The sequence below is a fragment of the Aedes albopictus genome, chromosome 2, assembly GCF_035046485.1.
Source record: "Aedes albopictus strain Foshan chromosome 2, AalbF5, whole genome shotgun sequence".
Taxonomy (NCBI): domain Eukaryota; kingdom Metazoa; phylum Arthropoda; class Insecta; order Diptera; family Culicidae; genus Aedes; species Aedes albopictus.
The window spans coordinates 127,319,363-127,345,121 of record NC_085137.1 but is presented as its reverse complement, the minus strand read 5'-3'; the positions used below and the strand labels follow the sequence as shown (position 1 = coordinate 127,345,121).

The following is a 25,759-nucleotide window of genomic DNA, read 5'->3' as shown; positions in this document are numbered from 1 at the left end:
CCTAAAAGAGATACCTGGGGTCCATTGGACCCCAGGCGCCTTTCAGAGCTCGTCTTTGATGAAACACACTCAGCGAGGTGACGAAACTGGGGCCATGAAGGTATCCCTTTTAGGGTTAAAAAGAAAATCGGGTTAAGTACTGTTCCTTTGAATTCCACTAAGAATTTGTATCCTTTGACAGATACGTATTTCAACCTCAACTGTAAGGTCGTCTTCAGTGTCTTGTACTTGACTCGACTTGAGTCGATACGTATCTGTCAAAGGATGCAAATTCTTAGTGGAATTCAAAGGAACAGTACTTAACCCGATTTTCTTTTTATTTACAGATATTCCCCTAACAAGCCCAGGTTAATCATCAAGATCGTAATTGCTTTTCCAAATTTGAAAGGCTATGGCGCGCCATTCGAGATCATCTTACGCTGGAGGAGTATTTAGAACAAAGCTCGAAACTGTCTTCGGTTCCTGGCTCAAGAAAACGCTGTTCTAGAGGATATGAAGTTGTCGAAGAAGGTTGTCGATCAACGAAACTGGAGAAAACGAGTCGGATCTACAAATTGTCACCGTTTCAGGACGACCACGGCGCGATCCAAATCGATTCTCGGCACAACTCTGCTAGATTCATTGCGTTTGATGTTCAGTTATTTTTCCGAACGATCATCAGTTGACATGCCTTTTGCTGGATGGGTACCACAGGACCTATATTCACTAAATCAACGAAACAATCGCCAATGAAATTAGGCAGCGTTTTCACGTTCTGTCCTTACGAACGCAGATACGGAAGTTTGCGAAGTCGAGTCTACACTGTAAAGTGATGTGTGATCCAAGTGTAATGTGAAAGATGGTTATTCATTCAAGAAGCGGGTGGTAGTGTATATGTCCCTCACTATTCGAGCAGTCTATTTGGAGGTCGCACACTCGTTGTCTGCAAACTCCTGCAAGATGGCCATTCGACGGTTTTTGGTACAATGAGGTTCTCTTCTGGAAATCCGCTCGGGACCAACTTCTAAGGCGTCGGCCGCGAGCTCCTAGTTGGACTTGGAGGTGAAGCAGATGAACGAGAAACTGTCAGCGGCGACCACGAATGCTACCACGACGTCGATATTCAATCCATCATCTGTCCCCCATATGGGTGGATCCTTGGAGCGACTAGTACGGTCTGTAGAGGTCATTTTCGAAGTACTTTCGGTTTCCAGGAATCCCCATAACGGAACATAGCTGACCCTGACACTGATGATCATCGACTGTCGACAGTCCACTGAAGCTAAAGGAGCAGCCAATACACACCCGCTCACATGTATGCCTGTTCTGGGGAACAAGGATTCTTTACCGATTCTACGAGCGGATCGCAAACACGTTTGTTGATGCGAAACAGCTTTAAGCTAAAATTTATTGTTCATTTTGTTAGATTAGGATATTTCACAAATGTCATTTTCACTACATATTTCGGTTTAGAACGTTTTTGATTCTGTTTCGTCGGCCAATATTTCGAGAGCACGTTTACTCCGACTTCTTCTGTGATAATAACTGTGATATTTTATGATTGGGTCGAATTTCCGGTTCAAAGTATTACCGTCAAGGCACCATTCACCGTGGATCTAATAGGATTCGGGGCAAATAAGGGCTATCATTTGACACCAGTCTTATAAACATGGTTGGTGCCGCTTTTAATTGCCTTCATTATAGGTTAAAATTAAAGCAATATCCACAGAAGTAGAAAATTTTTCACATAATTTGGTGATATAGTACAATTAGTAAAGGGTAGTAGGGTCGCCTAATTCCGTGGTAGGTCTCCATTCACCGTGGTAGTAGGGACCCATTCACCGTGTATGGGAAATTTTATTCTACTTTGTTTAAAAATGATCAAAACAACCCAGCCAAGGGAATTTTCTTCGTTTAAATTCATTTTAAGTAATAACTTGCAAGATTTTATTAGAAAAACGAATGTTCAAATTTTCGATTTTTTCCAGATATATGGGACAATATGGGGCACGGTGAATGGAGACCATTGATTTTTAGGGTACCCATTTACCGTGCCTTTTTGTTCCTATTAAAAAGTACGAGTAATCGTACTTTCTTGTTAAACTTTCTTCGGAAATGCAAAATACATACCTGATATGTGAATTTAATTGCCTCTTGGTGGAATAAAAATGTTACTACATTTAGTTTATCGCTTAAATCACCTTAGCGCAGTTTTCGTTTTTTCACTATGAATGCAGTGAACGAGCAGAAACGCGCTTCATGTAAACACACTTTAGTGTCAAAATGATACTTTTGAATGTTTCTAATGAGCGTTTTGACATGGTAACAATACATTAGTGTTGTATTGATGAAATTTAAGGGAAATTATCATATCATTCAATCATAATATGGAAATAATGAAAAAATATTCGAAGGCACACGGTGAATGGAACCCCCACGGTGAATGGCGCCTTGACGGTAGGTATTAGCATATAGACAACTCCTGTTCGTTACTTTGGATCAATCAACAATGACTCGGTCAATTCGTCGCTGACAGATTCCAGTGACAACCCAAGTGACATCCTGACGAGGAGTGTGCGTTCCTCAAGCAGCCCAAGTAACAATTTGAATTTTATCAAAGTTTTTTAGCGATTCAAAAATCCTAAACATAAAACCATTGATGCCGACTTGAAAATGCTCTCGAGTTCTTGTATGCCTCAATAAGCCCACGTTCTGGCTAGTTGGCCCAGTCTTATTAGGGTCTACAGGACTTCGTATGCAAACCGGCATAGGATTTCGGGTTGTATCATAGTTTTATCAATCTTCTAAATAAAACCATCTTCTGACTTGTCAAATAATTGTTTTGATTATTTTTCACTCTCAATGTTCGATCGTCAGAATAAATTATGCTTGGTTGTTTATCCAGCCATCAATTGGAAAGATGCAGATATGGAATTCAGGCTTGTTTTCCTATTCAATACGTGTCAGGAGACATGCCACGGAAAATTTGTGGTGAATGTGACTGTGATAATGACAAAAACCAAGTGCGCCACACAAACTATGCATAATTTGGAAGTTAAATGCATTTAATTTACTCGGTGGAATTGGGTGCAAAAAAGGTTTTTTTTTTAACACAGCGGAGTTTAAAAGACATTATGTATTTCTTCTGACAAAATAAAATGACGGAAACGTGTTATATAGGGTATGTGTGCCATCATTAATCTCATGCTCCCATATTCATCCTATTCGAAAACAAGCGATTACGGCAACGATTGATTCCGTTCTTTTTGTTTTCATGGGTGCTCACTTCTAACAAAAAATACAAAAATAAGAAACAAAACAAACAGCGCTTCAATCCTCTGTTTTTCGTAGGATGAAAATGGGAGCCACATGCTTAAGAAGGGAACCAATACCCTAGTTTAATTTGATCTTAAGCTGTACGTTAAATCATAAAATTGAGTAATAATTTTTCTGTATTTACATCAATTATCCCGCCTAGGCGACATATTTTTCTGATAAAACTCTGTGTTCCTGATGATTCCTCCAATAGGGCTAGCCCTCCTGAGGTAGTCATAACTGAGCTCATGATAGAACTAGCGGTTTTATCACAGCATTTTTTTGGTTTATGTTACGGCCACGAAATCTTTTGTTGGTTTTATGCATTGCTTCACAGTTTTGTGTATTTGTTTACAAAAAAAAATCTCTGCGACAACAACCGCAAATGCAAGTTTTACAGAAATGGTATATAATATGTGATAAAACCAAATCATGTCTACTTGCAAGTCTTTAATTGAAGATGTTTATAGCAGAAGTTATATGATAGTTTTATGGAACGCCAAAGGTTCAAAGTAAAAAACTACCACATAAAACTAATTTAGAACAACTAGCTTTTTGACATGCTCGTATAAAACCAGGATAGAACATGAATAAACCTTCAAGGCATGCTGATTGTTACTTGGGAGTGCTCTCAGTTCGCAACAATGCCATTGAAGAATGATTCACGGGAAGCCCTATCTTCTAATTATTTTCTGCTAATCAGCACTCAAAAGGTGGCTCCTGGCTAAGCGTCCTGAGCCTTCGAGTGGAGTGGGCTGAGTCCGTGAGAACCAGTAATACCTTGATGATGGCACTGTTGGATGAGTTCTGACACCAATGGATTGAAACGTAAACAAATTTGACACACAAATTTCTATTCCATCTCACTGAATTTTACATTAAAAATTTATTGTATGGTAGGTTAAACGCAAGCTTTATATTGAGAGCCTGCTGTAAAACTATAAGCTGATGGAAAAATGTGTATAATTTGACGGGGTCTTTTTGTTACAGTTGATATGATGTAACAGTTTTAACTGTGTATTTGACCATCGACTTCCGCCTGAAGTGGATTGAAGACCCCAAAGATCCACAGACCCCAGGGATGCAAGTGGGTGATCCTGTAATTGTAGCATATGAATCTACCAGAAATGGATGGCCTCGTCGATGAGTGCTGTCGGTGGTGAAAGGATGCGTCGGACGAGTTCGGTAAACCTACGTCAGAACCTATGAGGGAGTTCTACGGAGACACCCATCAAAGATTGCAGCATTGGAGATCCAGAACGGTTGTGAGTAAAGGACTTGGGTAGACAGCTAGACTTTCGATGGCACAAATTTCCCAAATGGAGGAGAACGTGCCTCTGGAGCCGACCTACTGAGACAGCTAGACAGTTGGAGCCCTATGACCATAGCATCACGGGTCCGTGTATGTTCGGAACACGACGCCACTGCTCATGTAAACCGAAAAGCATTGAACAGGCGCTTAGACCTTTGACAGCAAACGTATTATAGCATAGTGACAGTTTGCCTGACAGTCATAAATTTGCGCAAATCATTCCACCTTAAACCATGACGTATGCCTTAGACGAAGAAGGTAGAGTTTTTTTTTTACTTAATTAAAGTCAAGTCAGCTTTCAGCAAAACCACAAAGTTCCTGATGATTTGCTGGTTTCGTTCATCACTTTTCGTATATGACATATGATCGCAGAAAGTTCACGTTAATAATAAAGTAGGGTTTTTATCTAATTCCCGTCTATCTAACCTCCGACCAATAATGATCGAATTTATTCATGCACCTTGCCTAACTTATCATGGCCATATCAATAACTGATTTATAAATAAGCTTCCATAATTGCAAAAAACTAAAATTTCCTTGAAAGAATAAGATTGGATAAGATGGTTTAACAAGTAAATCTGGCGAATTGAAAATAGCTGCTGCTTCGGCGCGATTGCCTTCGTCGTACGCAAAACGAGAAAAAAATATGAAGTCGTCATGAGCCATTAGCAAAGGAAAGTTTCTTTTGATATAACAGAAATTAGCGCATATGACGAAATATATTTATTCCCACAAATGTTTTGTGTCCCATCTTCACGCATATTTCCAACAGATGCACAATAATTGAATCCATCGTATTCCTTTCTTCACATATTTTCATTTTTTGGATCTTCTTACGAATATGTTGCGTGTGAAACGAACAAATGGAAAAATAATTCATAATTTGCTTCCTTCGAGTGACGTCAACACCGGACCACCTATGGGATAACCGCAAAATACCACAGTTTGCAGCGTGTTTTCCAACTACTCAATGGGACGCATTATGATGTGTTTTCAAGCATCAAATGTTCAAGTGTACAATCGCTTGAACCGTCTGCTCAAATCAATGTGATAACAGCAGCAATCGGATTAGTATCAATTATGATTTTTTGCTATATAAACGCTTCAAATGTTACATTCAACATCTTCAGTCCAGCATCGAACGGTAAACGATGACTTCCAAACTCACGGTAGCTTTCCTGCTCGTCGCCAGTTTGGCACTCGTCTACTCCAGAGCCGGTAAGATCTACCTAGAACATTAAACTCTTCAAACCAGACAACTCAGAAAAAAAACTCTCAATTCACAGCCCACAAGATCGTCGGTGGCGATGAAGCCGAACCGCACGAATTTCCCTACCAGATCTCGCTGCAGTGGAACTTCAACGATGGACAAACGGCCGTTTTCCATTTTTGCGGAGGATCGCTGCTGAACGAAAACTTCGTCCTGACGGCTGCCCACTGCAAGACTGCCTATGACAATAACGGATTCATCGAAGTGGTTGCCGCTGAACATGATGTGGAAACCGAGGAAGGACCAGAGCAACGCCGAAGGGTGGAGAGATTCATCGTCCACGAGGGATACGACGTCATCCAGGGGGTCAGTCCCGATGACATTGCCGTCATTCGGGTGGACAAGCCTTTTGAGTTGAACGACAAGGTTAAGGCCATTCAGTTGCCCAATCAGTTTGAACAGTTCGAAGGCGATGTTACCCTGAGCGGATGGGGATCCATCTCGACGACTGTCAACCCGGACTATCCGGATAAATTGAGGGTAAGTTCCGGACATAGTTCGACTGAAAACATGTGACTAAACAGAAGTAAATTTTGCAGAAAGTCGTGCTTCCTCTGCTAGACTACGATCAATGTCAAAACCTGTGGGATTATAATAGTGCCCTGGCGACAAGCAATGTCTGTGCTGGCCCGATCGATGGTTCTAAGTCGGCCTGCTCGGCCGATTCCGGAGGTCCACTGGTGAAGCAGTCCGGTGACGAAGTGATCCAGGTCGGTGTTGTATCATGGGGAGCTTTTCCATGCGGATCGCCACGTCGTCCGACCGTGTTCGCCGGAGTTTCCCATTACGTCGATTGGATCGAGAAGCAGCTCCGTGTGTAAGTAAAGGTATTTGATATTGATCCAAATAAACAATGATATGGTGAAAGCAAATTGAAAAATTTAATATGTTTTTGAACAGCCTAAAAGAAAGAAAACCCAAAACCAGTCCAGAGATGTCAACGACTAAATTATCAAAGTAATGATGGCTTGAAAGATGGTTCAAAAAATCTACGATGTAAGAAAATGTGAAATAAGACAAACATCAAAAAAAATCTCGCATTATTTAGATACTTAAAAAACATATTCCAATTAAGAATGAAACCCGATGCTCGTCATACTGTAAAACCACATCCATCATTCTATGTTTACATCGCAACCCCAATTTCACACTAGATTCATCACAAGCGACAAAAATAATCCAAAAATTATTTTTAAATCCCCGCTTTGCACAAATCCACTTGGCAAGCAACCAAAACGAAACCTAGTTCAACAAATATCCCCACTAACCCCCCTAAACAACCCGCTTTTGGCAGCGGTCCAACCGGACGCCATAACAGTTTCCTAATTCCCCAGAAACAGGAGCGCCAGCAAATGGAAAACAACTTTGCCCCATATGGCTCATCGGGTGACTGACACTTGTGCTTTCATAGCAGCAGCAAGCAGCGACCCTTCTTCTTCTGACGACGACGACCTCACACAATCAATTTTTGATTAGCTTCTGTGCGGAATGGCGATGGATGCACCCTTGCGCACCTGGCAATCATCAGAGCAGAGGGCACTAACTAATAACAAAACTATTATTCGCATATAGCCACCCACATGTACACCTACCCTTAGAAGTGGAAGATCGTTTGCCCTCACTCACAGGTTCGTTCGTTCCTTTGCAGTCAAGTCTGTAATTAAATTTTGCTGGCTATTACCAAGAAAATGTACATCCGGAATAATACTTAGGGGGTCGCAGTGTAGTGCTGCGAGCTTCCCATTCCCGTTTGCTCACGCTTGACATTTCACCAAAGCAGTGGTGCTCAGACTGAAAGAGCTGCAGCATAGTGAATCGACAACGTGAAAGGAGCGTCCAGCATACACTACCCGTCACAAGTACGGACTCACATGAAAAAGTATTGCAACAAGGGATTTTTTTTATTATCGTACAAATTGGAACGAAGGTTCTCAGAATTCAATGATTTTTTTTATAGGTATGGTTCATATAGGTATATATGAACAAAAACTTAATTGGGGTCGCCTAATTTTCCGGAAAACTTCAGTGGAAAACAAAAATTTTCCACAGACACCACATACTTTGAAAAATAACTCAAGAACGAAGCATTTTTTTTCGTGAAATATTAAGCAAATTTTCTCAACAATTCAAAAATACAAAATGAAAAATGTTTTTCACACAATTATCCACTGTTGAGGAAAATCGTTTGAAAAAGCCGGAAAACTAATTAGGAAGTCGGGAAAAATTCTCAAAAAAATATTTTTGGAAGGATATTACATGAGCTCTAGTCTGTAAAATTTTCAAGATGTGTTCAAAAATGTTATAAGTTTTACTAAAAGCTCTATAACTTTCAGAACACTTATTCGATCTCGCTCATAATTTTACCAATGGAGCTTAAATATATGATTCATGATTGGTAAAAATTTCAGCGTTTCTTATTGACGCACAAAAAAGTTATTAACATTTGAATGAAAAATTATTTTGACAAAAAATTTGCTGTACGGACAATTGTTTGATTATTATTATTATTAGCTTTATTTATGAGGCTTTCAGCCCTAGGCTGGTTCGCCTCGGCTACAATTGTTTGATACACTGTAGCTTATCTAGTTCCCTTCCAAAGATATTTTTTTGAGAATTTTTCCGGACTTCCTAAATAGTTTTTCCGACTTTACCAACCGATTTTCTTCAACTGTGGAAAATTGTGTGGAAAACAATTTACATTTTCCTTTTTTTTATTGCTGAGAAAATTTGTTGATGATTTCTCAAAAAAAATGTGTCTACAATGTTTCGTTCTTGTGTCATGATTTTTCAAAGTCAGTGGTGTCTGTGGAAAATGTTTTTTTTTTCCACTGGAGTTTACCGGAAAAATAGGCGACCCTGAATTTTGTCAATTGTTTTTGTTTATACATATGTGAACCTACCTGTGAAAAAAAATCATCAAATTTTGAGAACCTTCGTACCAATTTTTACGATGGTAAAAAAAATCCCTAACACTCAAGTGAACTGCAAAAGTTTAGCATTCCCTGAAACTAGTAAATACATAGCAGCATCTCGAAATCCTGATAATCTGCAAAGATGCAGTCTTCCAGGGTGTCTACTCATAACACTCATAACTAAAACAAATTCCCTGAGTTTTCCAGGTTTTTCCAGGTGAAATTTAAAGAGTTAATAATTCAAAACACAACCCAAATTCTCTAAAAAAAAATATGAAGGGTAACTTAGGGTATCATCGGCAGGTTTGTTCTCTTCGTCATGAGGGATTTATGTCGGCCAAATTGCCTGAAATTTGATCATATTCAGCTTGGTTGGAAAGGGTTTCAAAAAAAAACCCATGACGAAGAGAACAAAGCTGCCGGAAATACGTAAGTTCCCCTACATTTCAAAAATTCTTTCAAGATTTCTGAGTTCTTCCAAAGTTTTTTCTTGGCTTTCCGCAGGATTCTTTCACGAGATATCTGTTTGAGTACGTCCCGACATTTCTTGCAAAGGTTTTCCGATATACTTCCAGAGATTCTCGCTGGATTCTCCCTGAAGATCCATCCAAAACTATTCAAAATTTTGCGTTAAGTTTCCATGAGGAATGCCGAAAGAAATCCCACGATTTATTCCGACAGAAATTCATATACAGGGGATGGCCAAAATGTTTGGGATAGGCAACTTTTTTTCTCCCACAAAAAAATTCAACATGCTGTAACTTTTCATAGAGTGCATAAAAAAATCTCAAATTTTGACTGTTTGTCAACCTATTATATGTGCATCATTGGTAAAAATTTGGGCTCGATTGATTAATTTTTCACGAAGTTAGAACCGTTCGGGTAAAACACTATTATTTAGACAACTGATTTTTGAACTGTCATATCTCGGAAACCAGTGAACCGAATTGAATGAATTTTTTAACGTTTATCAACAATATTTTGATACTCAATACGACGTTATAAAATGTAATATTTTCTAACGGCGAATTAAGTTATACCGGATTGAAATTTTTACCCATATAGAGGAAAATAAGTCAAATTTACAATACCACACAAAAATTACTAAATGTGTTCTTCCTTCAATCTAAATAGGCTCTAATATATCTGATTAGAGATAACTTGAGAACAGAAGTGGAAAATCTTTGAATATCAACTCTAAAATTTATTGACATTGATGTAAAAAAATCATATTTTTTCGAGAAAAATCCAAAAAGTGTCAATCCATGATAACTTTTTTCAACGTTTAAAAAGTATCTATGTTTTAATAGTTTGTAAAGCATTTACATATTGTTAGTGTACGTTCAAAATTTAATTCAATTCGGTTCACTGGTTTCCGAGATATGACACCTCAAAAATGAGTTGTCTGAAAAATAGTGTTTTACGCGAACGGTTCTAACTTTGCGAAATATTAATCAATCGAGCCCAAATTTGTACCAATGATGCACACATAATAGGTTGACAAGCAGTCAAAATTTGAGATTTTTTGATGCGCTCTATGGAAAGTTATAGCTTGTTAAAATTTTTTGTGAGAGAAAAAAAAGTTGGCTATCCCAAACATTTTGGCCATCCCCTGTAGAGTATTCGGGATAAATTCTGGTAGAAATCCTACGAAAATTTCTTTGAGCAAAACACTGGAGGAACTCCGGGAAGAAATATCATCCCCGAGAAAAACTCCAGGAGAAGTCGGTTGGGATTCAGGAAACCTGGAAGGAATCCGGAAATATACCTTTCCGGAAAAAAATCAAAAAGGAATACCAAGAAAAATAAAGTCAAAAATGCGGAAGGAATTTTATAAGAAATCCAGGAGGTATTTCTAAAGAAGTTCCAGAAAGAAACCCTGGCGGAATTTCTGGATAAAAAAATTCTTGTAGCGAAAATTTTATATGGGTTTTTACTTTTGTTCATACGACCCAATGTTTTTTTTATCGGAGTAAAATTTCCCTGAGTACTCAAGATATTCCCTGAGTATTCCAGGATTTTCCCTGTTAAATAAAATTCCCTGAGGATTCCCGGTTTTCCAGGTTTTACCAAGTAGTAGACACCCTGTCTTCGACAAAGGCCACTAGGTGACACTGTTAAGCGTATAAAAATGAGCATTTTAACCAGTTCTATCTCGTGATTCCGATAAGATAGAAAGTTTAAGTCTTCGGCAAAGTTGTTGAGAAGGTCATTGACATCACAAAAACAATCAGTATGGTTCGCAATTATGCCACTAGGTGACGCTAGTCAGCATGTCAAAATAAGATTTTTTACGTTCCCGATAAAATAGAAAGTTGTAGTCCTCGGAAAAGTGGTTGAGAAAATCGTTGATATCATAAAAAGAAGCAGCACTTCATTTTCAAGTGATTCACGTCTGATTCACTCAATATTCAAGTGATTCAGGTCTAATTCACCGCGTATTCTGATGCTTCATATTAGAGTGATTCGCAGGGTGGAAAATTTTCATAGTCATTGACTGAAAGCAGCACGAATTTGAATGAATCTGCACTGAATATTCAAAACAAACAAATTCATTTTCGCTCTCCCTCTTCACACAGTCAGTCAGTTCGTAGTCATTGAATATGAAGTCGATTGAGAAACATCTTCATAATTACCTACGTTTATGGCTATGATTCTTTCAAAAAACACTTCACAACAATCAACTGGGAAAAGATCTGTGTAAAGCACCGTTAAATGTAATCGAAACGTTCATATTTTATCAGCAATTTAACACTTTGTAAGATGTTTACAAATATTAATTAACTTTCATTCAGTTGACAAACGAGTATCGAGCAGCTGAGTATGAATATGCAGGCAAGTGAATGAAAATTGCCGCACGGTGAACTTCAACTCGTCTGCTCGAAAATGTTGCGCCCTGGTGATTCGGGTCCGATTCACTTCATTTTCAAGTGATTTACGCCTGATTCACTTAATAATGAAATGATTAAGGTCTGATTCACTACATTCATTTCATTTATTTAGTTAACATCAAATTCATGATAATACTGAATCAACAATTTGCCGCCATAATACTCGATTTGCAGCTGCAGCTCTCCAACGTCGGTCACGCCCAACACTCGCCAGATCACGCTCCACCTGGTCCGCCCATCGTGCTCTCTGCGCTCCACGCCTTCTTGTACCAACCGGATGGTTAGCAAACACCAACTTTGCAGGGTTGTTGTTCGGCATTCTTGCAACATGCCCTGCCCACCGTATCCTTCCGGCTTTGGCTACCTTCTGGATGCTGGGTTCGCCATAAAGTGCAGCGAGCTCGTGGTTCATCCTTCTCCGCCACACACCGTTCTCCTGCACGCCGCCGAAGATCGTCCTTAGCACCCGTCGCTCGAAAACTCCGAGTGCTTGCATGTCCTCCTCGAGCATCGTCCACGTCTCGTGCCCGTAGAGAACCACCGGTCTTATTAACGTCTTGTACATGGTACATTTGGTGCGGGGGTGAATCTTTTTTGACCGCAGTTTCTTCTGGAGCCCATAATAGGCACCAATGTGATTTACATAAGGTGTGGAGGAAGTCCGCTCTTGCTTGTGTTAGTGAGCCTCAAAATATAAACAAAATTTGAGGGGAGGGTGGTGACGTCATACGGTTTCATCAACCGATAATCAACATTTTATGTTCCAGAAAAAGTGTTTTTCCCAACAACTTTTAGCGCTTTTTTTGGTTAACGCGAAATGTATTTCGACATAGAAATTACTTGCACAAAGACGGCAAGTTAGCCAGATTCAAGAAATGAGTATCTTAGTTTTATTTTCATTATTTAAGCAGCACGCCATCCAGAGAACTTCTCATGCATTAGCTTTTCTTTGGTATCGTCTTCGAACCCCAATCATAATAAGTCGCCAGTCACACCAGTCTTTTCAATATGTCCCTAAGTGTATTTTTCAGGGGTTCCTTTTGATCCTGCTCTAAATTTCGCAACCTAAAACGAATTAAAATCCGTTAAATTCAAATAATAAGTTGATAAGTGAAACATCGTAAATTACCTGAAACATTATTATCCACCGCTGTGAAAAATTTTCGTGCTTCTGGTGTTTGGATAACAATGCCTTGGTTACCCCTAGAAACTGTGGCAGAGCTGGCAATGCACGGCACGCTAAAAACCATTATCGCAAAAACGTGTTCATTCGTGCCAAATGATTCATCAAAATTAAAATAAGTCTTTATAGTCCGAAATAGCTTTCGATTAATACTTAAAATGATTTTATTTAAATCTGTATTTGAGTGAAGGAGTAAACTGTTGGTGAGAGACTTTCTTTCAAGATAAGATTAATACGGAACGTATTTTTGCTGCTCAATAAGAGTTTTGGTGTAAAAAACTTAGCGTGTAGGAAAAGTTAACAACAAATTGTATGACGTCATATGTTGTCAAACTATAAGGGGAAATTAGGGGTTGCTATGTTACAATAAACATTGTGCACTAATACATGCAAAGCCTTGTGTAGTACGTGAAATGATCTCTTCACCTTACTTTTACCACATTGAATAGGCACGACTTCCACTGATGATGCGCCTTCGTATTTCACGGCTCACGTTATTGTTAGCCGTTAGCAAGGAACCGAGGTAGACGAATTCTTCTACCACCTCGAAAGTATCCCCGTCTATCGTAACATTGCTGCCAAGGCTTGTCCTGTCTCGCTCAGTCCCACCTACCAGCATGTACTTTGTCTTAGCCGCATTCACCACCAGTCCGACCTTTGCTGCTTCACGTTTCAGGCGGGTGTACTGTTCTGCCACCGTTTCAAATGTCCTAGCAATAATATCCATGTCATCCGCAAAACATACAAATTGGGTGGATTTCGTGAAGATCGTACCCCGGCTGTTGAGCCCGGCTCGTCGCATAACACCTTCCAGGGCAATGTTGAATAGTAGGCAGGAAAGTCCATCACCTTGTCGTAGTCCCCGTCGAGATTCAAATGAACTGGATAGTTCACCCGAAATCCTTACGCTGTTCTGCACACCGTCCATCGTTGCTCTTATCAGTCTAGTCAGCTTCCCGGGAAAGCTGTTCTCGTCCATAATTTTCCATAGCTCTGTGCGGTCGATACTGTCGTATGCCGCTTTGAAGTCGATGAACAGGTGATGCGTTGGGACCTGGTATTCACGGCATTTCTGGAGGATTTGCCGTACGGTGAAGATCTGGTCCGTTGTCGACCGGCCGTCGATGAAACCGGCTTGGTAACTTCCCACGAACTCATTTACTTTAGGTGAAAGACGACGGAAGATGATCTGGGATAGCACTTTGTAGGCGGCATTCAAAATGGTGATCGCTCGAAAGTTCTCACACATTAACTTGTCGCCTTTCTTGTGGATGGGACAGATTATCCCTTCCTTCCATTCCTCCGGTAGCTGTTCGGTTTCCCAGATCTTGACTACTAACTGGTGCAGACAGGTGGCCAACTTTTCCGGGCCCATCTTGATGAGTTCCGCTGCGATACCGTCCTTACCAGCTTTCACTACATATTCAAGTTTTCACTAAGTGATTCACTACATATTCAAGTGATTCGGGTCTGATTCACTTCATATTCAAGTCTCTCTCTCTCTTCTTGGCGTAACGTCCTTACTGGGACAAAGCCTGCTTCTCAGCTTAGTGTTCTATGAGCATTTCCACAGTTATCAACTGAGAGCTTCCTCTGCCAATGACCATTTTGCATGTGTATATCGTGTGGCAGGCACGAAGATACTCTATGCCCAAGGAAGTCAAGGAAATTTCCTTTACGAAAAGATCCTGGACCGACCGGAAATCGAACCCGTCACCCTCAGCATGGTCATGCTGAATACCCGTGCGTTTACCGCCTCGGCTATATGGGCCGAGTGATTAATTCCATATTCAAGTGATTCAGGTCTTATTGACATTATCTTCAAGTGATTCAAGTCTGATTCACTTCATATTCAAGTCATTCAGTCCTGATTCACTTCATACTCAAGTGATTAAGGTCTAATTCACTTGATATTCGAGTGATTGAGGTCTGATATACTTCAGATACAAATGATTGAGGTTCGATTCACTTCATTTTTAAGGTGAATATATAACGAAGCCACACCTCGAATTTTCGAAAGCACATATCTGAAGAATCGAATGTCGGTTTAAACTGAAAAGGTTAACCACTGGTGGTGACCAATCGATCAACTTTTTAGCGCAAACCGACATTCGGTTCTTCAGATTTGTGCTCTTGAAAATTCGAGTTGTGGCTTCGTCATATATTCACCTTAAGTGTTTCACGTCATATTCAATTGATTCAGGTCTGATTCACTTCATATTCGAGCGATTCAGGTCTGATTCACTACATATTCAAAAGATGCAGGTTTGGTTTACGTCATATGCAAGTGGTTCAGCTTTGATTCATGGATAAGGGAAGCAACGTAGACACCAACCTTTTCTTTTTCTTTATAGCTCTACGTTCCCACTGGAACTTGGCCTGCCACTCTCAACTTAGTGTACTTTGAGCCCTTGCACAGCTATCAATTGATGGGCTTCCTTTGCCTGCCATTGCATGAATTTTTATAATGTGAGTCAAGTACAATGATACACTAAGCCCAGGGAGTCGAGAAAATTTCCCCGACTGATACGAGAATCGAACTCGCCGTCTCCCGATTGTCAATCCATAGCCTTAACCACTAGGCTACACACCATTTTTTTTGAAATTCGTCCAGCACAAAAAATAATCAGCAAAATAAATTGCTGAATTTCAGCAACATTTTTGCTGAATGTCAGCACAACGTTGCTGATCAACTGTCAAAATTGCTGGATGGCTTAGCAAGTTGAAAAATCATTGCTGATACTCAGTAAATTCGTATTACTGAATGCAATCAGCACAAAAAAAATCAGCAAAGTTTGCTGAATAGCAGCAAATGAAATTTGCAGTGTTACTGCAGACCCCTTCCTTTTACAATCTGTGGAAGTCTATCTATGGAGCAGCGCGGGAAGTGATAATTACTGCTCAAAGACGACCCAGAAACGGTTGGATCAACGAGAAGGAGTGCCAGAAGATGATAGATGAGAAGGACGTTGCCAGAATCCGAATGTTAATGTTTAGTACCCGACAGAATACAAAACGGTACAAGTAAGCGAAAACAGTCAAGAAAATAATTCACCGTAGCAGTGATACTGAAACGCAAAACATTGTGGAACGAAATGAAATGCGGAAATTTTACGCAACTGTCAACGGCGTGTGCGGAAAACAGCATCGGAAGTAATTTATGGAGAAATCTCAAAAGAATTTCCCGAATAAATGTTGGCGGTATCCCTAAAAGAATTCTTGGATAAATTCTTAAGGTGACTCCCCGTATCACTCCTATTTCAGCACTTCTTTTTCGATTCTTCTTTCTAACAATCATCGAGCGCAACAGTAGTGGTGTTGCCGTTTTACATTCGTTCCATAAACAAACAAACAAAAATAGCACCGCTTTGTCTCGCTTCCGCCAATGTAAACATTACAAGATTATGAATCCTTTAAAAGCAATTCAAGCAGTAGACTACTCAGTTTTGCTAAATCACAATCAAACACGTCTCAATGTTACGAAAAACATTGGATTTTATGTTTAATAAGCTAAAAATGATCGAATACTCTTATTATGCTCTTCCGCTGTTGATGTTTGCAAGCAGTAGCAGTGTTGGCGGACAGTGCGGAGGAGATTTCACAAATAAAAATTATGTGCTTTTATTACTATCATGTGTGATTAAAAGTACAACAATAATCATTCGAAGAATAGTTTTCGATTTTACGACGCATAATCGATGAATTTGAGTTGACCATTTCAATGCTTTTGATTGATTTTATTGATGAATTGGCCCGCAAGATCGACATCACTGCGTTCAATGATCGATGATTGTGCGCCAGAAGGCACCGTCGCGACGCGCTGCTGCCGTCGTCGTTGTACTGTGGTGGGTGGTAAACATTGCCATCGAACTCTTGGTGCGGCTGAGACAAATTTATATGATTTTCAAGTTTGAGTGAAAATATTTCTTTGTGGCATAGATAGTTCGAAAGAGAAGTTTAATTGGAATAGTGTGTTCTATATTTCTTTTACAAATATCTTGCGTGAAGTGGAGAATTTTAGAGAAAAGGTAAGCGTCGATTTTTTTACGTAGGTGTATTAGTGCAATACTGTGTAAAGTTGAATTTGGATGATGATTCTGAAGAAGCCATTTTGTGATGACACAAGAAAAGGCCTTAAAGTAATTCCTAGATGGAAGATTCTTTGGAAGAATTCCTATTGAAATATATGAAGAAATTACTGTTTGGATTCCTGATGAAATTCCTGAAGCGTTCCATGAATGAATTTCTGGAAAATATTCGGGGGGCATATCTGGAACAATTCCTGGAGGAATCTCAGTAGAAATGGCTTGAGAAATTGAAGCATGAATTCTAGGAGAACTACCTACTAGATTAATCTGTGCATGTATTCCGGAAGAAATCGCAAAAGAAGTTTCTTAATCAATACCAAGAGATATTCCTGTAGGAATACCAAGAGGATATCTTGGCGGTATCCTAAAAGGCATCCTTGGGAAATGCATATTGGGACTCCTACATGGAAATCTATAGAGGAATCCCGGAGAATTCGGAATTTCTTGATTAACTGTTTGAGTAATTTCTTAAGAAACTACAGAAGGTACACAGCCCGAACAGACAATGTAAATTTCTGTGACATCCCGAGCAGCAAAGAATAGCAACAGAATAACATATCGAGGTATTTATCTTAAATAACATTATACCTCGATGCCCTTCATTATGTGTACATAAGAGGCAAAATAACAAAAATGAATACCATAATTTTGTATGAATAACACCTGAAAAATAACAAGTCTTGTTATTTCAATAATGAATGCATACCATAAATTTCAAGTGCTCTATTTGTTATCCAGAAGATATGAAATAACAAAGTAATAACATGTCTTGCTATTAAATTGAACAATTTTCGAAAGCTCCATGATGTAATAACAAATTGTGTTATTTAGTTATTTTCCCAGCTAAATCAACAATACCACATCAATATCTAACTTTGCTTAAAAACCTCTATTTGTTATTGTGGTGTTCTCATAACATTGCGTAGTTCGGGCTGAAAATCTCTCTAATAAAGATACCTAACCTAACCTAACATTGCGTAGAATAACATAGCAACACCAACTTGAGGTATTAGAGCACAGGTTGTTCTTTGCACGGTATTTGTAAGGTATGCCCCTCTGCTCGGGATATAATGGACATGATTGGAGCGTGGGATTTCACAGAAGTTTACATGACATGTCATGTAAATCTCATGAAATATCATGTAAACTTCCATTATATGTCATGTAATTCAGCATGACTCAGAGTTTTTACATGACATATAACACAAATTTACATGATGTATCATGTAAACCATCATAACTGGAAGTTAACATGACTAAAATGAAATTTACATGACGTGTAAACCTCATTATTTTTATCTGTGTGTCCATATATTTTTTTCAAAAAATTCCATGAGAGACCCCCGGATAAATCATTGAATAAATAGAATTTCTGGAGAAATCCCAGCAGAAATTTCCGAAGAAATCATTAGAAAATTTTCTGAAAGAATTCCCAGGTCAAATCTAATTATAGAAGGAATTATTGGATAAATATTGTTTGTTTTTTAGTTTTTGATATATGATTTGATGAATTGATATCTCGAAAATTGATGAAAAAATTCAAAACTAATTTTCTCCAAAGTGGGATTTTGCCACTTAAACCCCTTCGCTTCTAACTCTCTCATATGAAAATAATGTGCTTGATTCGATATCCCAAGTGCTTGCAGGATGTTTTTTTCCAAAATCATTGAGGTACAGATGGTCCGGTCTGACTTAACGCCGACCATATATAGAGAAGAGGGAGAAAGCAAACAAAAAGATAAAAAGTAGGAGAAAAGGGACGGACCAGATATTCACCACATGAGCTTCTGCACACGTATCAGAAATGGTAGCCACTAGACCACCAAACCAAGCCCGTCTAAAATTCGCGAAAATAAAAAGCTTAACAAACGAATCAAAGTAAATCTAACGAACCTTCCCTACTAACAAACACTTCAACCTGTGATTTTCGTGGAAATGCAGCTGTGAGAAAATCTGTGATTACTTGTTACGGATTTTATTTCATGCTAATTTTTATTTGTTTCATGCCAAACTCTCTATTTCCAACTTGGAAATATAGCCAATAGAGATTACGCGCAGTTCACAATCAAAGGATATAAGTTCGATTCCCACTGAACACCAATTTTTTTTTATTTGAAAATCTTGAGATGTATGTATATCGGTACACCCAATCGTAATAAGATCATGCATAATCGTATATTTATACGGAGAAAATCGACGAAATCGTAGAAAGTTTTCGATAAATCGTTAATTATGTTGGATGGAATCGCAGTCATCCTCTTCTTGGCGTAACGTCCTCACTGGGACAAAGCCTGCTTCTCAGCTTAGTGTTCTATGAGCACTTCCACAGTTATTAACTGAGAGCTTCCTCTGCCAATGACCATTTTGCATGTGTATATCGTGTGGCAGGCACGAAGATACTCTATGCCCAAGAAAGTCAAGGAAATTTCCTTTACGAAAAGATCCTGGACCGACCGGGAATCGAACCCGTCACCCTCAGCACGGTCATGCTGAATACCCGTGCGTTTACCGCCTCGGCTATGTGGGCCCGCAGTCATCGGATATATGTTTGGATATGGCCTCCACTTTAGTATGTATATGCCTGTTTCGTGCATTGAATACCAATTCTTTGGTGCTATATATGTGTGACTATTTCAGTTGCAATTTCGATATAGCAACCAAATTGCTGGCTGGGACATTTGTAGACTTCCATATTATTCACTTAAGACACTTCCAGTCAACCTTTTTTTGACCAATTCCGTTGTATCACGGAATAGCAATCGTGAATATGAACAGTCAGTCCAAGCTAAGCTATGTTCTGCTATGTGGTTTTTATTTTTATTTTTTTTTATTTCATGTTAGAAACTATAATGATAATTATTACTATTTGTGTATTATTTTATAACGGTTTGGGAACCACTACCGGCCACTTCTCTTTCAATCTTTCTCTCCACACAGTCCATGTCGGAGAAAAGTCATCTCTCCATCCAGAGACAGGAAAAAAAACAAAAACTCCAGGGCGGGGACCGGCTGCAGCGCAAGGATCGGCAGCAGTCATCAACCACCAAAGCGACTGACGGATGGACAATGACAGGCTCCATACCGTGCTGCCCACTAAACCTCCCTTTCTCCCTTGCTCTCTGAAACCATGTCTATGGATGGAGCGATGAAAACAACAACAACGATGACGACTAAATATGCAAATACGCTTAGGACGATTTGAATGGCAAAACGGATGTGGCCTAAATAAAAGTAATGTTCTGGATAACAAAAAAGTTCTCCATTGCTCTGTTGAACTATGAAGAGAGGTGCAGGCGGCGACCGCAACACATGGGTCAAAATGGAATAAAAAATTTAATATTTCACCATTAAATATCGAAAATCTGGGATGGGACGAAGCGAATCCAATCCGAGATTCGGGTGCAAGGACATGCATTGGAAAACATTTGCAAACAACCGGATGTGCACAGGATTTGAAACATTGTACCCATGGAAGTGTCGAATGAAACTAGGATAAGGCATTAAAGATTCAAACTAACCTTACGAAGCTTGTCGGAGTCTAGGCTGAACAGCTGGTAATCCACAACAAGTTATCCAAATCTTTCTAGAAGTCACTACTATTAAGATCGTTGAACACTTTTCGTTTCAGAAAACCTGAATCAATTCAAAATTTTTAGAAATCCACTAGCACTACTTTAGAAATCAGCAAAATCAACGCTCATGAAATTCAGTGAAAATCACTTCACACCCATTTCTTCTTCGATTCGCACAGGACTGCAAAGGACATTCGCCCTTGTCCTTTGATCCGATACTAGCAATGGCGGCTTCGTCGAACAGTTCGACAAGGAAACTTTCACAGAAAAACGCAGAATTTCTCCACTGCACCACAGACAATCGAATTCCAACAATCGACGGGACAGACGGAAGAACAATTTCCCAATATCGAGTGCTAACCACCCGCACAAAATGCACCAACGCGCGAGACCGAATTTGGCGAAAACTTTTCACAACTCACAATTCGCGACAGCAGCGGTGAAGACAGCGACGACGACGACGACGACGACGATAAATACGACCACCGTTCTGTGTACAACAACAAAACTGAGATCCAGGCGGAGAATTTTCCTTTCGCAAGGATAGGGCGGCTCCTGCTACGGGCTCGGATTTTCCACCCGGCACCAATACTAGCATGCCTAGTGAGAGCGAACGGACCAACACTGGGAAACGAGCAGACACAAGCCGCTGCTCCCCCTCGCGATGTGGTGAAAATGCTACTCAGACTTTTCCTTCCTATCCACGATGGGTCGGATATCCTAATTGAGCGATAAAATTCCATACACTCAAAAAAAAAAAATACGAATTAAGCAAATAACCAAATGACATTTTTATGACATTTCCCGTCCCTGCTTTAGTACGGAAAGTTTATCGACGACATAATTACCTTTCCTTAATTATTCAGCATTATAGACTGGCTTAATTGAGTTGAAATAGACTGGCGATGCACATGGATGGAAGTTTGTACAGCAAATTGAAGAAACTGGAAAATGTCATGACATTTATTTTCCGTGAAATTTCGTGACATTTCTCACTTTGATTTTCTTAGGCATAGAGTATCTTCAAGCCTGCCGCATGATTCAGTTACCAAAAAAGATTTACATTAATAACTATGCATTTGGAAACAGAAAACTGAAACCGGAACAACAGGTTATGTCTCAGTAGCAACGTTACGCTGAGAAGAAGAAAAAGAAGATTATCGACTGTAACTGAAATGGGCTGCGAAAGAACCGGCGTAACTTTTGTAGCATTTTTCCCTGTTCTCACCCATAGTACCGTCTCATTGCCACGGAAAAAGGGGTAAACTCCCATTCACCGTAATCCTCCGGGGAAGGTGATAAGCACGGAAAATGCAAACAACAATCTAACATTGGTGATGATAGTTGGGCTGGTTGATTGTAGTCGTGGTCGTAAAGTACTACCAACAATAATGCTCGCGAGATTGTGTGTTGCTCACAAGAATTGAGAGCGAGAGCACGTATCTCAGCTCTTGGCTTTCATTGAGGAATTTTCACCCTCGTTCGGAGTGGAAATTGATAGCCATACGGATGATGGTGCGAGTCGGACGGGAAGAAATATCCCCTTTACTTATACAGGATCTGATGCGGCAGTAATGTATCATATGGTGTTCCTGTAACAAACTGGTACGCGCGCACATATCTGCAGGATTAGTGGTGAATTATTCCTACTCGACACGAAGGTACCAATACATGGGATTATGCCGGATGGAATCGGATTAGAATGTGATCAACTCTGGACGTGACATTCTATTATGTTGGAAGTCATCTGATTCACGAAACGTGTTTTTACACGGTCAATGTTCACTGAATTCTAATTTATTGAACTTGAGTTTCCTAGCTCTTTATTTGATAACACACTGAATTCTGAAACAATAGTGCAAACCTCGAATCGTCCATAGCTTATACAGATTTATTTTTTAATAATACAGCACTGGAGGAATTCCTGGAGGAATCTCCCGGAGGGATTCCTGGAGTAATCTCCCGGAGGGATTCCTGGAGGAATCTCCGGAGGGATTCCTGGAGGAATCTCCCGCAGGGATTCCTGGAGGAATCTCCCGGAGGGATTCCTGGAGGAATCTCCCGGTGGGATTCCTGGAGGAATCTCCTGGAGGGATTCCTGGAGGAATCTCCCGGAGGGATTCCTGGAGGAATCTCCCGGAGGGATTCCTGGAGGAATCTCCCGGAGGGATTCCTGGAGGAATCTCCCGGAGGGATTCCTGGAGGAATTTCCCGGAGGGATTCCTGGAGGAATCTCCCGGAGGGATTCCTGGAGGAATCTGCGGAGCGATTCCTGGAGGAATCTCTGAAGGGATTCCTGGAGGAATCTCCGGAGGGATTCCTGGAGGAATCTCCGGAGGGATTCCTGGGGGAATCTCCGGAGGGATTCCTGGGGGAATCTCCGGAGGGATTCCTGGAGGAATCTCCGGAGGGATTCCTGGAGGAATCTCCGGAGGGATTCCTGGAGGAATCTCCGGAGGGATTCCTGGAGGAATCTCCGGAGGGATTCCTGGAGGAATCTCCGGAGGGATTCCTGGAGGAATCTCCGGAGGGATTCCTGGAGGAATCTCCGGAGGGATTCCTGGAGGAATCTCCGGAGGGATTCCTGGAGGAATCTCCGGAGGGATTCCTGGAGGAATCTCCGGAGGGATTCCTGGAGGAATCTCCGGAGGGATTCCTGGAGGAATCTCCGGAGGGATTCCTGGAGGAATCTCCGGAGGGATTCCTGGAGGAATCTCCGGAGGGATTCCTGGAGGAATCTCCGGAGGGATTCCTGGAGGAATCTCCGGAGGGATTCCTGGAGGAATCTCCGGAGGGATTCCTGGAGGAATCTCCGGAGGGATTCCTGGAGGAATCTCCGGAGGGATTCCTGGAGGAATCTCCGGAGGGATTCCTGGAGGAATCTCCGGAGGGATTCCTGGAGGAATCTCCGGAGGGATTCCTGGAGGAATCTCCGGAGGGATTCCTGGAGGAATCTCCGGAGGGATTCCTGGAGGAATCTCCGGAGGGATTCCTGGAGGAATCTCCGGAGGGATTCCTGGAGGAATCTCCGGAGGGATTCCTGGAGGAATCTCCGGAAGGATTCCTGGAGGAATCTCTGGAGGAATTCCTAGAGGAATCTCTGGAGGGATTCGTGGAGGAATCTCTGGAGGGATTCGTGGAGGAATCTCTGGAGGGATTCGTGGAGGAATCTCTGGAGGGATTCCTGGAGGAATCTCTGGAGGGATTCCTGGAGAAATCTCTGGAGGGATTCCCGGAGGAATCTCTGGAGGGATTCCTGGAGGAATATCTGGGGGATTCTCTGTAAGAATCTTTGGAGTTCTTCGAGGAATCTCTAGAAGAGCTCCTCGAGGAATCTTTGGAGGAGCTCTTTGAGGAATCCCTGGAGGAATCAATGAAAGAATTCCTGCAGGAGTTCTCGGAGGAGTTCTCGGATGAATTCTCGGGAAAATTCTTGGAAGAGTTCTCGGGGGAATCCCTGGAGGAATTCTTGGAAGAATCCTAAGAAGAGCTGGCGGAGGAATCTCAGGAGGAATTCCTGAAAGAATCCCAAAAAGGTTTCGTGGAGAAATCTCTGGGGAAATGCTTGGAAGAATTCCTGGAGGAATCCCTGGAGGCAAGGATTCCAGATGATTTTTCGAAAAATCTGTATCGCATTTTTCAAAAAGCTGTATCCCATACAAAATTTAGCTGAAAAATCTATATCCCATACAAAAATAAAATAGCTCCTCTAGCTCAAAAATATGTTTTTCATATAAAACAAAATCTGTACGTATTCTCAAACATCTGTATAATACAGATAAATTAGTATATATGGCAACCCTGCCTGGGGAATCCCTGGAGGAACTCCTGGAGGAGTCTGCTAGAGGAATCCCTGGAGAAATTTCTGGAAGAATCCCAAGAGGAATTCCTGGGGGAATTTCAGGAGGAATTCCCGAAGGAATCCCAAGAAGAGTTCTTAGAGGAATTCCTTATGTAATCTGTAGAGTTCTAGAAAGAAAGCCAAAAGGATTTCCTAAGGGAATCCCTGGAAGAATCTTTGAATGAATCCCAATAAGAGTTCATCGAGGAATCCTTGTAGAAATCGCAGAAGTAATTTCTGGAAGAATCCCTGGAAAAAAATCTTGAATTTTGAGCTACTGCTAGCTAGCAGCGCTACACCATCAAATGTTCTCTAAAAAGTCCTTCTATTTCCCTACCGGATCCGGCATATCCGTATACTTTGTCCGTTGATTGCTTTTCATTGGCATGTTGTTTTTTGTATTTCATGAATAAAAAAAAAACTAGCGATCCAACCGCTTAATTCGGTTCCTTCGTGTTCCTTCCGGAATCGGTTCCGGATGCCCTTGTGATCATAATGGTCAAACCACAAATACAATTTCAGATTTACATTCTACAAATCCATATCTTTTGTATAAGACCGGAAGAACAAAAATCGGATTAGAAATGCAATATTGCGAGCGCTTCAAAGCCATGGGTAACTTTTTCTTAATGCATTAGGAAGGTTAATTCAACAGTTATCAACAGTTCAGCTTTCTGGCATTTGTACGCGCAGGTATACAGTAAGATCATACTGAGAGTGTGTTGGGTCGATTCCCTGTTAGTCAAGGTATTATTCATGTGAATTTTCTTGACATTAGCCATTTTCCTACCTTCCACAAACCGGTTGCATAAACAGTCAATTGTCAAAGAAAGCTCTCAGTTGATAAATGTAGAGATAATAAGCAGACTCTATCCCAGTTCGGAAGTTACGCCAAAAATAAAAAGATGTATAACAAAAAAGTCATTATCCTTTTTCCAAAACAAACGTCAAAATTCGAAACGCAAACAAGTAATTTCGAAATCAAGATTAAATTATGCACGGGGGCTGACTGATGACTCACACATGGAAACGTTCGAATCACACCCCACCCGACACAGTACGATCCACTCTAGACTAACACTTTCCTGTCAACGTGAACACATAGTCTCCAAATCAGTGGAAATTGCGAGAGAAAATTTAGAAAACTTCACCAACACCGCTGAAAAAGTACCTATCTCGTTCTCTTCTCGCATAGCCAAAACAAGAGATCCTTACACACCCTCCCCAGACGTTATTCGCGTCTAGATCGCGTGCCAGCCAGACCGCTGCGTTGTCGAATCGAAGGGCTCGTGCTCAATTAAGTAATTTTTTTACCACTTCAACTCCTATTTTTGTAAGCACGAAACGTACATAGGTAGGCCTACGTTTTCCCCCTTTGCAATAATTTCCCCGGTTG

General features: G+C 40.6%; 2 protein-coding genes across 5 annotated transcripts in view; one reads left to right on the top strand and one right to left on the bottom strand.

Annotated features, from left to right (window-relative positions):
• LOC109423693 (tyrosine-protein kinase Btk) overlaps positions 1 to 25,759 on the bottom strand; it is a 471,634-nt gene that overhangs the window by 402,700 nt on the left and 43,175 nt on the right. Inside the window, exon 1 of one of the 4 annotated variants that reach the window (XM_062850405.1) lies at positions 20,469 to 20,512. The exons of the other annotated variants lie outside the window; for them this stretch is intronic. The gene's annotated coding sequence lies outside the window, so the exon portion shown is untranslated. Of the gene's footprint in view, positions 1 to 20,468; positions 20,513 to 25,759 lie in introns of those variants that run through there. 4 annotated transcript variants of the gene reach the window in all.
• LOC109420036 (trypsin-1-like) lies at positions 5,692 to 6,748 on the top strand. The gene is made up of 3 exons (XM_019694348.3): positions 5,692 to 5,824; positions 5,893 to 6,356; positions 6,416 to 6,748. The coding sequence occupies exons 1-3, from the start codon at positions 5,758 to 5,760 to the stop codon at positions 6,695 to 6,697; spliced, it is 813 nt and encodes a 270-aa protein (XP_019549893.3). The 5' UTR covers positions 5,692 to 5,757; the 3' UTR covers positions 6,698 to 6,748.